The sequence below is a fragment of the Thermobia domestica genome, chromosome 11, assembly GCF_964235325.1.
Source record: "Thermobia domestica chromosome 11, izTheDome1.hap1.1, whole genome shotgun sequence".
In the NCBI taxonomy this organism is placed as follows: domain Eukaryota; kingdom Metazoa; phylum Arthropoda; class Insecta; order Zygentoma; family Lepismatidae; genus Thermobia; species Thermobia domestica.
This window is the reverse complement of record NC_137464.1, coordinates 15,792,940-15,807,183: the sequence shown is the minus strand read 5'-3', so window position 1 is coordinate 15,807,183 and position 14,244 is coordinate 15,792,940. Positions and strand designations below refer to the sequence as shown.

General features: G+C 35.0%; 1 protein-coding gene across 1 annotated transcript in view; it reads left to right on the top strand.

The window, feature by feature from the left end:
• The window catches only part of TrpRS (Tryptophanyl-tRNA synthetase), a 51,548-nt gene extending 40,286 nt beyond the window's left edge, over window positions 1–11,262 (top strand). The window contains exons 5-7 of the mRNA XM_081730098.1: window positions 1,119–1,292; window positions 3,172–3,312; window positions 6,935–11,262. Of these exons, the coding sequence (XP_081586224.1) occupies window positions 1,119–1,292; window positions 3,172–3,312; window positions 6,935–7,093 (474 nt within the window). The 3' untranslated portion in view covers window positions 7,094–11,262. The remainder of the gene's footprint in view (window positions 1–1,118; window positions 1,293–3,171; window positions 3,313–6,934) is intronic.
• Window positions 11,263–14,244: the final 2,982 nt, after the last annotated feature.

Here is a 14,244-nt window from a genome sequence, read left to right as displayed (position 1 = left end):
CAGAACAGCATTGCCTTCGCTTTCTGTTTTTGTGAACGAATTTTTTTCCTTCTTTTTGGTGATACTGTTGACATCCACATTGGCTTTTATGGCAAAAACGCCATGTTTCGTCGTAAGCAACAATGGAAGTCACAAAATTTCTATTCTTGCTAACAATTTCAAGGATGTTGCCTGCATAAACACACAATTACGTTTCTGATCATCAGAGAATGAATGAGGCGGCGGCAAGCCGAGATATGGCGTTTTTGTTTCCTAAATCCTGCACTAAGATGTGACGAATCGTTTTTCAGCTTACACGAACCTTATCTGACGACATTTTTACAGTCACACAACGATCTTCTGTTAAATATTGTCTCACTTTTCTGATATCTTTCTTACGGACTGAAATTGAACGACTACGTCTTGCTTTATCTTCAGTTGATTCCACACCACATTTTGATTTCTTACACCATCTGGTATCTGTGCACGAGACCGACAAGTATTTTCTTACCCTTGTAACACCAATTCCACGCTTTCGGTCGAACTTTTGCCGAGTTTCAAACATAATTTAATGTTCGCATGTTATCCCTTGGCACTAACGTGACCACATTCTCTCGATATGACGTCATAGTTTCCGACATGCTTAGTGTGCAGCGATGCAAATGTTGCCAGTTCGTAAATGGAGGTTGTTTCGTTGGCATACAATCATTTGTGCTAACATCTTTTCTTTACAATAATATGAGTCCCATTATTTGTCAGACTGTATGCAGACGTAGCCTGAGATCGAACTAGAGATCATTTTGCATTACAGCTGAGACTTCATGCACTCAAGTCTGAAATTTGAAACGGTGCTAGTAGCATGCTGGTTTAGTGGTAGAGAGTTCACCATTGATATGAAGAGCCCCAGCTTCGATCATCCGTTTCGTTAATCTTATAGGACTAACCTCGAAAGTTTAAAGCAATATTTCGTTCCATGGCGGAACAATGCTTCAGTGACTGTTTTTTAAATTATTATTATTTTCAAATTAAGATTAGACTTTAGACTTAATACATGATAAAATTTCAAGAAAACTTTTTATTATTATTATTATTATTATTATTATTATTATTATTATTATTATTATTATTATTATTTCTAGGATCCATATTTCCGAATGACTCGTGATGTAGCTCCAAGGATTGGGTATCATAAACCAGCGTTGATGCATTCAGTATTTTTCCCAGCGCTTCAAGGAGCACAAACCAAAATGTCCGCTAGTGATCCCAATACTTCTATCTTCTTAACTGATACGCCAAAGCAAATTAAAACTAAAGTAAGTATTTGGTGTTGTGTTACTTTGCACTATAAAAATAATTATTGATTTAAATGAAAAGTATTTAATAGCAAATGTGTATTATTTTCTTAATTTTTTTTTCATCGTTTTTATGGTTAACTTTTTTACTTCCAATAGAGTATGTCCCATTATCTTAATGCTTGCTGTCATAACTTTCGTTACATATAATATTGCAGAACTAAATCTGTCATTTAACTCTGTAATTATAAAAAAAATGTAAGAAGTTAAAGAGTGTGTTATACCGAAGCAGTATTTGTAATTAAACTTTGCTTTTCAACATTGAGGCTACATCCAGTTGAACGTGGGATCTGAACCACATACGTCCCATTGAGAATCAAATTAAGGGAAACTTGCACAGAAATCACGCGTGTAATCACTCTGCTGTCTGGGAACACCGGAGTATTTTTATTTGACATAAGGAAGTGTGTAATTAAAAGAAATATAGTGCATCGAGGCCGGAAATCTAACCCGAGTCTCCGTCTTATCGTACCGTTATGTTGACTGCTACGCTACCCAATTCTTCTCGAAACCAATCAAATATTCTCACTCTTTGAGGCCTGTTGTCACGTGTTCGGACTACATCTTACATTCGTGATGTTCTAATCCCAGTTCCATGGTAACAGTCCAACTCCTTGATATCTGTTCCCGTATATCCATTTGAAGCACATGGAAAGAAACTGGCCACGCTATCCGTGTTCTGCTAGCGTAGTTTCTGCCTAGCTACGTTAGCTAAATGGTCTAGAACCTGTCTTTGGACACATTTAGAAAGGATAAAATACACATAATGGAGTAAGGCCTGGGGTAAGACACTATAAATGCGGCGTTACCAGCGAAGCGTTAACTCCGGCCGATTGGGGCAATTACTATACCATTGGATCAACTGTACGAACGCTTTCAACGCAAAGCGATGACGCACTAACTAAGCTTTGAAAATAGTCAATGCATTTCTCGGGGAGACCAATCGAGATCTTACTTGTATCCTTTTAGCAAACTGACGCAAACAATTCATGAAAGGATTTCGCCGACTTCCGGTAGTATTGAATGAATTTATCTTCGTACATCCGGTGTTTCGCAAACATAAAGTCAAATTGGTCACTTGAAGGTCTATTTGCCAACATATGACGAGTTCCTCATTTTCTAACTTCCCTGTCAATTTAACTTTCTAAGCACTCAGTTATTAGGACGAGAATGCCCATACCATTAATTGCACCGTGTCTATATTCACGACTGAGGAAGGAAAATCAATTTTGTTGCAAAAGTTCAACGCCAGCGTGCATAAAACGCGCCGTAGTGTGGTTATAGCCCCAGCATCGCGTTATCAACACTACGTATTTAGCGTCCGTATAGTCGGACAAAATAACATCTACTTTTCCGCTTTCCTAACTCGACATTTACAGCGTCCGTATAGTCCAGGCCTGGCCTAAGGCTCGGCTTCGGTTCGTATTGAAAGCGTTCGTACAGTCCATCCAGTAGTATAGCCATTGTCCCAATCGGTCGGCATTAACGTCGCGTTTACAGCGTTCGTATAATTCAGACCTAAGGTGAATTAATGTTTCGTAATTATATCATGTAAGCTTAAGGGGGATGATAAACTCAGATAAATTAAGTAGTGGAATGATGCAAGTAGAATTAGTGAGAGACAACTAAAATATACGGCATTACAAGCCCCACAGTTTAATTACATAATTAAGCACTTGATTTACAGAATCATATATCATTGCAATGCTGTTTTCATGCACAGATGCGAAAAATTGTCCTTTAAAAAGTTTTATATGTGAGATAAGGCGATGATTAAAAATTCTTCGATGATAGAAGGTTTCTTAAATTTCTATATTGCTTTTGTATTTCTGTCTTGTAGATCAACAAGCACGCATTTTCTGGTGGCCAGGCTACGGTTGAAGAGCATCGACAATTAGGTGGCAACTGTGATGTAGATATCTCTTATCAGTATCTTCGTTTCTTCCTCGAAGATGACGAACGACTAGAGCAGATACGACAGGTAAGCTTCAATTAGAATCCTAAATTCCTCTTTTCAGTAAAATTGTCAGTTGTTTTATGCTACGATACTTTGAAGAACAACACTCACTTCTTTCAAAAGTAAGGTACAATTTTCTCTTTTTTCGTTTTTTTTTTTCATTTTTCTTTCTTTTTAGTCTCTTTTTCCTTTCATTCTTTCTTTTTCTCTTATTCATTCATTCATTCTTTTCTTTTTTCAATCTGTCTTTTTCCTTTCATTATTTCTTTTTCTCTTATTCATTCATTCTTTTTTATTTCTCTCTCATTTTTTCATTCCTTCCTTCCTTTTCTCATTCATTCTTTTTCATTCGTTCATTCATTCTTTCTTTTCATTCTTTTTGTTCCTTTTCATTCTTTCTTTTTCTCTTATCCGTTCATTCATTCTTTCTTTTGCTGTCATTCTTTTTCTTTCTCTTTCATTCTTTTCATTCCTTCCTTCTTTTCGCATTCTTTTTCATTCATTCATTCTTTCTTTTCATTCTTTTTGTTCCTTTTCTTTCTTTATTTTTCTCTTATCCATTCATTCATTCTTTCTTTTGCTGTCATTCTTTTTTCTTTCTCTTTCATTCTTTTCATTCCTTCCTTTTCGCATTCTTTTTCATTCATTCATTCTTTCTTTTCATTCTTTTTGTTCCTTTTCTTTCTTTATTTTTCTCTTATCCATTCATTCATTCTTTCTTTTGCTGTCATTCTTTTTTCTTTCTCTTTCATTCTTTTCATTCCTTCCTTCTTTTCGCATTCTTTTTCATTCATTCATTCTTTCTTTTCATTCTTTTTGTTGCTTTTCATTCTTTCTTTTTCTCTTATCCATTCATTCATTCTTTCTTTTGCTGTCATTCTTTTTTCTTTCTTTCATTCTTTTCATTCCTTCCTTCTTTTCGCATTCTTTTTCATTCATTCATTCTTTCTTTTTGTTCTTTTTGTTCCTTTTCTTTCTTTATTTTTTATTTCATTCTTAATTTTTTATTTCAAATATTGCCCTCAAGAATGAGTGGAGTTACTGTCGAATACTTCTGGTTACGTATTAGGATGTATTATAAAGTAAACTTTGATTTGATTAACTTTTTTTTTTAATCAGCAGTAAAACTAATAAAAAAGCGTTAGTGGTGTATTAACGAGTTGACTTTAGAAGCCATTACAAAGACTTAGCCTCTTTCCATTGTTACCAGAAGACAGAAGGAAGGCTTCCCTTTCATAATGTTACTTTTTGAGAATTTGAACGTTGGGGAAAAGTTGCTTTTGTTTTTTGTATGCAAGTTTACTTCTAGTTTAATAGTAAAACTAACCTTACTCTGCCATATTTTGTTTAATTGATGAAGTTAAAATTATACATCAAACCAACACCTATAGAAAGGAACGTGTATATTGCAATTAAGATTAAGAAGCGTAAATTAAATCTAGATTGTGGTAATTTAAATAATAATTTAGATAGTATCTTTAATAATTTTACTCAAAAATTTAATTTACTGTGAATTATATCATTCCTTGTTATGTCCAACTATACAAGTGCTCAAAGATGTTCTGTTTAGGAGCAGGTAATCATGGGAAAGTATTATATTTAATATTTACTTATTTATACTTCGTGAGTGCTTACTGGACAATGTGAGTGCCTGGTCAATGTATGATTTGTTATATTTGCTTTTTACAGTTGTACTCATATGATTTGCAGTATCAATATTTCCCGACATGTAGTAGAGTGCTTTCTAGTCTGAATTTTCATCGTTATCTTTGATGTTATTTATTGTATTGAACTAACTAGCTGAAATGTCAGTTCTTCGCACGGGGGAATAAGTTTATGAAAAATATTTGAATCCCTTTCCCCCATAGAGTACGTATAAGGAATGAATTTGAACGTAAACGTATCAAGAGTGTCACTATTCATCACAGCGACCTAGAACAACATGGATTGGACACTAAAATCGATTATTTTTACATGTCGTACTTTTCCGCCCAGACTCATCACAATCCATGCCAATAGGGATAAATTTGGACTTAAACGGTATCAAGAGTGTCACTATTCATCACAACGACCAACCATAAATTGGATATTTAACCAATCATTTTCGATTATTTTTACATGTCACCTTTCTATCCCCTTGCCGAAAATGTGCTTGAAACTCTTTAAGTTAGGCCAGAATGCACTCATGTACTAAAAGTGATTTACCGAGCGAAGTAGCTCAAGTGATAGAACGTTGGCTTCGCATTCGGGAGGTTGCGGGTTCGATTCTCGCTGCCGACCATTCTGACTGGGGTTTTCCTCAGTCCTACCAGGCAAATGCCGGGATGGTACCTAGTAAACAGGCCCTGGCGATACCTTCCCAAATCCTTTCCATTGTTATTGTTGTTGTTAAATACCCAGTATAAAATAGTCCCCGAGCTGTATCTGGTAATTTTTAAATAAATAAATAAAATATGAGCAGAAGTTTAGGAGGATTTAGCGAGCAAACATATTTCCATTCATTTCATTCATATAGACGTGGTTGCGAGTTCTTGATGTTAGTTTTTCTGAGTCCCATCGTGACAGAGAAGAACAGTAAGAGTTATTGAAATAATCTTACCGTGATTAAACGGAAAGACACAGTAAGATTAGTTTTACCAATTATGTAATAATAGTAATAATGTATTAGACATTTTTCAGATTTATTTCTGTTAACTCTTTTCTCAATTTGTTGTAGTCGAACTATATAATGTTCAATACAAAATCAGAAACGGTATATTTGCAACTAAAGTGAAAAACCAATTACTTTTATAGACACAATAAATAATACTGTGTGTTGATACAAAATCTTGATTATCATTGTAAGTATTCTGGCATTATTGGCAGGTCACTTGCTGCAACTGAGGACCTCCATGTTCGACGGTCTTCCGCTAACCTCTTCGTGTTCACGTACGATTTTTCTGTTTTAATATCGTCCGTTAATTGTAGTCTTCTTCGCTCTCTCCCTCTCTTTCCTGCTACCATACCCTCTAGCACGTTCCTCATGATACAGTTCGTTAGCCAATGTCCCAACCAGTTTATCTTCCTCTTCTGAACCACTATTTCTAACACCCTTTCATTCGTTTCCCGCTCGAACCAGTTAATTCTCTCCATTCTTCTCCACACCCACATTTCGAAAGCTTGCAGTCGTTTTTCATCTTTTTTGCCTAATGTCCATGTTTCTGATCCATACAACACAATACTCCACGTGAAGTATTTTAAAAGTCTTTTTCTCAACTTTTCACTTAAGGTCCCACATAATAGTATTTTCGTCCTCCTAAAGACTTCTTTCGCCATTCCTATCCTTGCTTTTATTTCACGTTCACATTTTATATCACTGCTAACAATACTACTCAGGTATCAAAAACTCGTCATCTGTTCTATTTTCTCCCCTCCTACATCTATATTTGACACCGACTCCTTCGTTCCAATCACCATGACTTTTTCGTTCTAACATTTATTTTCATCCCATATTCTTCACAGCCCTTTCTTACGTTTTCTAACATCTTACTGATTTTCTCTTCAGATTCTGTAACAAGCGCCGTATCATCTGTACAAAATACAATATAATAATAATAATAATAAAAGCGTATATCCATCTAATAGCGTGTGTCTGTTTATATTTCAGGATTATTCTAGTGGCGCAATGCTGACTGGAGAGTTGAAGAAAATATTGATTGAAACTATTCAGCCGATAGTCAAAGAACACCAAGAACAACGAGCGAAAATTACGGACGATATAGTGCGTTCGTTTATGACGCCGCGGAAGCTAAAGTTTAATTATTAGCTGTGTGTTTGGTGGGTTTGAATGTGATGTATATAATGAAAGAAAGAAACCGACATTGTGAGACTGAGCGGTGTGAGCTTTTGGATAAAATTTTGTGAAAATTGTCAACCTATGTGTGCGGAAACTGTTGGAAGGTGCTTGTGTTCAGGGATATATCCAAGACATGGAAGTATAGTCTGCAGGAATTTTGCTGACAAACTAAGCAAGCTCGTGTCTTGCTGTACCTTGTTGAAGACAAGAAGCTCAGATAACAAATTTACCTAAAAGATTTTGAGTCAGTGGTCGCTATCTACAGGATTTTAATAATGAAAGACATGCAAGCAACATAATTATACAGGAGCTACGTATATTTTTTTTCTTAATGGTGTCAAGAGGCTGATTCCAGTGTATATTTAAGTACTGTGAGTTACAGGAATAGTAACTTTCCGTGGAAGTATTGATGAAATTTTTTATCGTCCTGTACTTAAAAGCGTAGTATTGGGACCCACATGTCATCCAGTTAACAAAGTGAACCAGATCGTCATATAAATTATAGCTATTATTATGCTTTGTTGTTTTATGATAGGTACTGCTACAACTTATGAATAGTTCTGACACATGTTCAGCTGAGTGGAGCATAGTCAGGATATCAACTCCCGACATCAGTTTTTTCTTCTTTCTTCTCCTCATCAGTACTGCTTTATTCAAGTAGGTCTTTTCACTCTTGTTTCCTAACACCAAGGCAGCACAACCAGGAATCGAATTCAGGACATTGTCACCTACATTCATCAAGAGTACGCGTATGCTCCTAATGCATATGATCATTAACTATGTTTAGCTTTGTTGAAGAATATTAAAAGAATTAGTGAATTGAAAATAATAAGATGTATTTGTTGCCTCTGACTGGGCCATAACCAGCAAGATTATTGGGGTTGTACACTTGAACTCGTAGTTCCGGCGTAGGAATGTCCTTCCAGCCCGCTGGGAATCCGTACTGTCCATCGAAAATCTAAGTTGCTGTTGATATTACTGCCTCTTTAATAATTTTAAGTCTCAGTGTAATCAATTATGTTGTAACATAATGGATAATGAGCATATATATATATATATATATATATATATATATATATATATAGTTATAAGTACTCCTGAAATTTTTGTATTCGTAAAAGTGGCATCTGAGTTTCTTTTCTTTGACAGTTTTTGCACGAGATATAGGGACAGGCAATTGAAAAGTATAGTATTATGTTTTACATTTTTACTGTATATTTATGAGCATACTTGTTACCATGAAGAAGATAATTTATTTTGCATAAAAGATAAAAGCAGTCTTAGGTATTCATATATTTATTACACCTTCCTTTTTTTTGTAAAAATTGCTGACACACAGTCTTTAAAATGTTGTAATGAAAAAAAGTGAGAATGCATTAGGGGCCAACAAGTCTAGAGGGAATACGGTGTTGGAGTCAACTTTAGATGTGGAATTCAGTTGGCTATTTTCAAAGAATTAGATGTCTGTTTCTTAAAAGTGGCCTTCGATTCCTTGTTATTAGTAATGTAATTGTTCTACGGATTGTGGTGTATTTTTATTCGTGATAGTGGCCTCTTGTGGTAGAGTGACTGTCGTGCGTGATCCTGGGTCCCAGTCTGGTGTGGGTACTTACCTAGGGTTTCACTTCAAACAGTAGATTCTCCTTCTCATATAGTCTGGCTACTGATAAGGGACGCTAAAGTAAAATCAACCGAGAAACCTGGCTTTTCCTAAACCATATTTTTTTGTTCTGCTCTTCTTTCCTTTTACTTCAGCCCCTTAATTCCAAGTATTCCATATACCTGGTTGTATGAAGAGTTCCTGGCTAGGCCGTGTAAGTTTGTGGTGGACAACATTCTTGAGTCTTTTCGGGATTCTGCTGTTCTTTACCACGTTCTGGTTTCTACTAGCTCTTTAGTAATTGTTCACTTCCATTAGCCATTCGTCTTCTTTAGCCTAACGGGCATAAGAATGGGACGTTAATTAAGTTCGTGAGTTAAAGTTAAGAAATTCTACTTCTTCTGTATTTATTTATTTATTTATTTATTTTTTTTTTTTAAATTATCCTTTGTTTCACACTTTTTGTCGTTTTGATAACCCACCGGGAGAATGGTGAAAATTCGACACTACATTCGAAAATTCATCTTGGAACAATGATATAAAATCTTTGAGTTTAACGTCCCACGATTATACCCTGTCAGGCTAAAGGAGACGATAAATTAAGGCAAAAAATGATGATGGAAGAATTGTTAGAATGAAAATGTGCGAGGAAACGGTAGTACCCCCTAGAAAACTCATGGACACAATGTTGTTCGCCACAAATTTACTTGGTCGGGGATCGAACTAGGGACTGCACGCAGCAGAGGTATGCGTTCTACCAATGAGTCACCGTATCCCTCGAAAATTCATCTTGAGATAGTCTACCTCATTGTGCTGATATCAAGTTATCTCATACCTGCTTTGGCAGTAGGGGAAAAGGAACTAGCCATACTGTTATTGCTGTACTGGATTACTGGTCCCGTTGCAGCTAAATAAATATTTTAACACTTGCCTTTCGACAGAACTCATCGAGAATATCCTTATTAATGAAGAATCTTTGTTGCAACAGTGGGTTAACTCTTTTCTCTTGTGAGTTGATAAAATCTGCTTAATATTTAAAAATGTAGAAAGTTTTCTTAGCTGTTAAGAAAAATGGGTTAATCTTTTGTTGTAGTGGTCTTCTGTATCATTCTTCTTTAAGATGTGTTAGCAATTAATTTTGGGTTCTGTTACAGCTGTCAGAAATTGAAAAAAAATGGAGTATATACTTTGAATCGTACGCTTCCAAATTAATTAGTAAAATTGTACTCTAGAGTACTTTAAAATGTACACGTTAAAATACATTGTAGATGTCATGGTGGACGAAAACATACAAACCAATGTGTGAACTGTAAATATTTGTTGTATAAATAACAGCAAATCCGTACCTTAAAGGCAGAGGGGAGTAGGTCATTTTTTTTCTGAAAATGAGTTATTGCCAGATTTGAAACGCATGTTCTGATATCTCTTATTCTTAGAAAGCTTGTAGTTGTATTATGAATACTTTATCAAATAGCAACAATAAAATTGGATATAAGTCCGAAGGCACTTAAAAGGCAAAAAGAAGTAAGTCACTGTTTTCTGTCTCTCCTGAAAATTTAATAAAAATGACTTACTCCCCTCTGCCTTTAAGGTCCGGAAATAATCTATTACGCATTATGACTTGGAAATTTCATTTGACATCATCTTAAAGTAATTCAAAATGCCTACTACAGTATGCACTACTTTTGAGTGTTGCTGTTAGGTTTTGTTTTAGTTACTCTCGTACCAAAACAGCGCCCTGCTATAAAATTAGTACAGATAAGATAATAAAATTGGATGAACACGTGTTTCTGTACATTTGTAATTAATATTTTGCTTTTAAAAAAATAGTAATATGTATTTATATATTCCTTGCGAAATAAGTAACTGACTGTTTCTTTTAAGATTTTTTTCTTTTCTTTACTTTACTAAAATACTGAATTTCGACCTGTTACTCCAACATTAAGAAACTACTTGAAATTACATTCTTAGTTCATAGTGTTTTGTAAATACCAAAAGAGTGAAGTACAGTCGGCAGTAAAAGTACAGACTTTTTTTGTCAATTACTTTAGAATAAATAAACAAATATCAGCACAGTTTTGGCAGCTTCATACGGAATCCCATACTTCAAAAAGAAATATACGAAAATAAGTCAATTTATTTCGAAGTTACTGAAGAAACGATATGTAGATAGAGGTATGTACTTTTGCTAGTGACTGTATATTTGTGTTGGGAATACAGTGAATCTTGTGTAGATTGGACTTCCGTGATTCTACAAAAAGTCATTCTTTAATACAAATGATTAAATTAGTTTGAAATGATTTCTGTATTCGTTCTCACTTTTTCTTGATATTGCAAAAAAATAATTGGCGAACGACTATAAAGTTCACTTTTGGTGCCTATTTGTACGTTTGACGATTATATTTTTACTGTTGATACCTATTTTTTTTGCTTGGACGTAGAAGGCCAGACTCATGTACTGGTGAAACATGCACTTGTTATTGTATTGTAACTAAATGCGAGGGATATATTGAAAGTAATACAAAAATGGTCAAAACTTCATTTGTTGTTAAATAGAGATTGCTCAAATATCACGTTAGTAGCGCAACTTTTCGATACAGATATATGTTGTCACTAAGCTCAGCTCTCAATTTCTCGTTTAACCTTTTTGGGATTTGGAATTTTTAAGGTAAATTTTAAATTTCCAGTCAAGCAGCTATTGCATCGTCACTATTTATTCTAGGATTTTTGTTCGTACCTCATTTTCTTCAGCATAAAGAAACATTCCAAACAATACCATTCGCATATCCGCATCATATACTTGAAAAGAGTAATTCGAAGAAAATATGATTTTTTTTTCTTTCTTTAAAAATCCCCTCCTCATTTTTTTTTTAAATTTAGGCCCCTCCGGACCGACCATATGTTAATGTACAGATCTCAAAATCATTTGGAAAATACTAAATGGTGTGGTTTGATAGTCATGTCGACGACATATCTGTGTGTTCTTGGATCCTATAAAACTAGCATTTGCGAGAGAACAAAATAAACCTTTTGTGTTGTACTCTTGAAGGCCAAAAAGATGACATAATAACCCTCACCAACTTGACGAGTTCCTTCTCAAAACGTTGTGACCTGTTTGGGAATGCATGTACGAGTGCACTTCTGTGCACTCGCAGAATTTCTTCAGAAGCCGGGGGCCGCGGTGGCTCAGTGGTTGAGCGTTCATCTTTGGTGCTTGGGGTTCCGGGTTCGATCCCAGCCTCCGCCAAGTGAACTTTGTGGTGGACAAACACCGTGTGCGTGGGTTTTCTCGGGGTTCTCCCGTTTCATCCCACTTTCTTCATTCCACTATTTCATTCATTACTCATCATTAGACTTCGGATCGATATGCACTAAAAAACGGCAAAATATGCACTAAAAATGACGAAAATATGCACTGAAAATATGCAAATATGCACTAAAATTAGTAAGTATGCACCATTCAAAAGCTAAAGTTAAACGAGGAAAAAGAGAAAAAAGGTGTATTACATGATCTATACTTGGTGTATAACTATGATTTATTCATGCTACAATACACAACTATGTAGTTTTCCGTGTTTTTTGGCAAAACCCTGCATTTATCAGTCAAAACATTACTGTACATGGAAAATGTTCCTTCCGTGTCACGAGTCGTTAAGAGACAGTATTTCAAAGAAGCAATATTACTTGCCGATAAATCTGAAACTCGTGCGTCGTTGTTCCCATGAACACTTTATTTACTTTAGACAAGAATTTTATACCAGGATTTTTCGCATCTATTGACTGTGCATTTCGAAAAAATGCTTGTCCGATTGGTTTTGGTGGTGTCTGTTTCGTTGTTGAATCAAAATGCTCAAATGCACTACAAAGTCCTAATCATCGCTCTTCTAATCTCGTTATGATCTTTGAAATCAAACTGAAATGAGTATTGATAAACGCATGGTCGCTTTTAATGTTTTTAGCTCCGCCAGCGTCCACGGTGCCAAGTATCTGTCAATAAAAAATAAATATACTCAGAGAAGTAAATAAACATTTCAGGCATAAGCATATAATAAAACCTACTTAGCGAAATTGAACAGGACTCTCAAAAATGTTCATTAAAGGTTTTAAAGTTAACGAAGATAGATGTATGTTTTAAAAGATTAAGTGATGTACAAACATATAATGGATATAGCGAGATAAAATAAAATAGTGTACATAGGCCTACTGTATTCAATTACAGTATTTATTTGTGCTACGAATTAATACACATAAAACTTACAATAAAAGAAAAGCCTACCTACGGTTTCAAAGGCCAAAACAAAAAGTAGATGCTATGCTCTGTTCAGCGCGTTTCCCTCTACTGTTGGCTCCCTTTTGAACTATTGTGTATATTATGCTCCTTGTTAGATGTCTCTAAACCAGCTAGAGAACGAGTTATTGGTATTTGAAAATTACTATGTGAATTGCACTTCGTTCAAAAAGTCGCACGGTATCTAGGGTCTTATATGGCGGTGGACTAAAGGTTAAATATGTAGGGCAACAAGCAAGCTCGCAACTAGAGGGGAGCTAGGGGGCCAGGCCCCTCCAGACCTCAATACAAAAAACAATTTAGATATTTGTAACAAAATGTTTGATGACTTGACCCCCCTAACATATTCATGCCCCCCCCCAACCTCTGCGGCAGGTTTCGGGTCTTGTAACAACTAAAGGAAGACCTTTACAGAAAACGTAGCTCTTATATCTAACCTTTTACAAAATGTCGAAAAATTTTCTAAATGCTTGAAAATTCTGGCTACATTCCGGAATTTAAACTTTCCATTAAACATATATTTTAACATCTGTTCTTCGCAACACAGGTTCCGCCTAATCAAGAGAATTTAACCATGTTCATTTACCTTTAAATTCATGGGACGGTGAAATATTTCTGTTTAAAATAAATTTCCGTTTAATAAGAGACCTGTTGAAGGCAGTTTTTCTGTATTAAAAACCTGTATTCAAAAACCTTATGTTCTTTAAAAGAAAATAAATCCACTTGAAATTACTTTTTGTATCCAATTATGTGTAAATCCCAAAATATTTTCTTCTAGCGTAACATTGGCCGTTTCAAACAGTAATAATTCGCAATGTATAATATTGATACTTTAAAATGGAATAAAGTGATTTGAACGAAACACGGAACATGAATAGGAAGAAGATATAGTTATCGAAAACATAACAGAAGGCTTAGTAGGAAAGTTACGTTTCGAGAAACTGAGGTGCATATCAAATCAACACAAGCTTATATTTAAATACTCTCATAAACTCCTTAAAGGAAAACTTGGGAGCTTATGTCCATCTTTCAGAAAGAAACTGCTGTGACAAGTTTTAGATTTTGTAAAGCGAATATTTAATTAATTTAGTGCTCATTTCCAAAGGGTTGTTCATTTCTTCCTGAAATACATTTCTTCAACGGTTTCTTTAGGATGAACTCTGTCGAGTATTTAAAAAAAGCCACATCTGAATTGTTTCACAGTTGTATAAACTCTTTATTAGGCTTGAAACT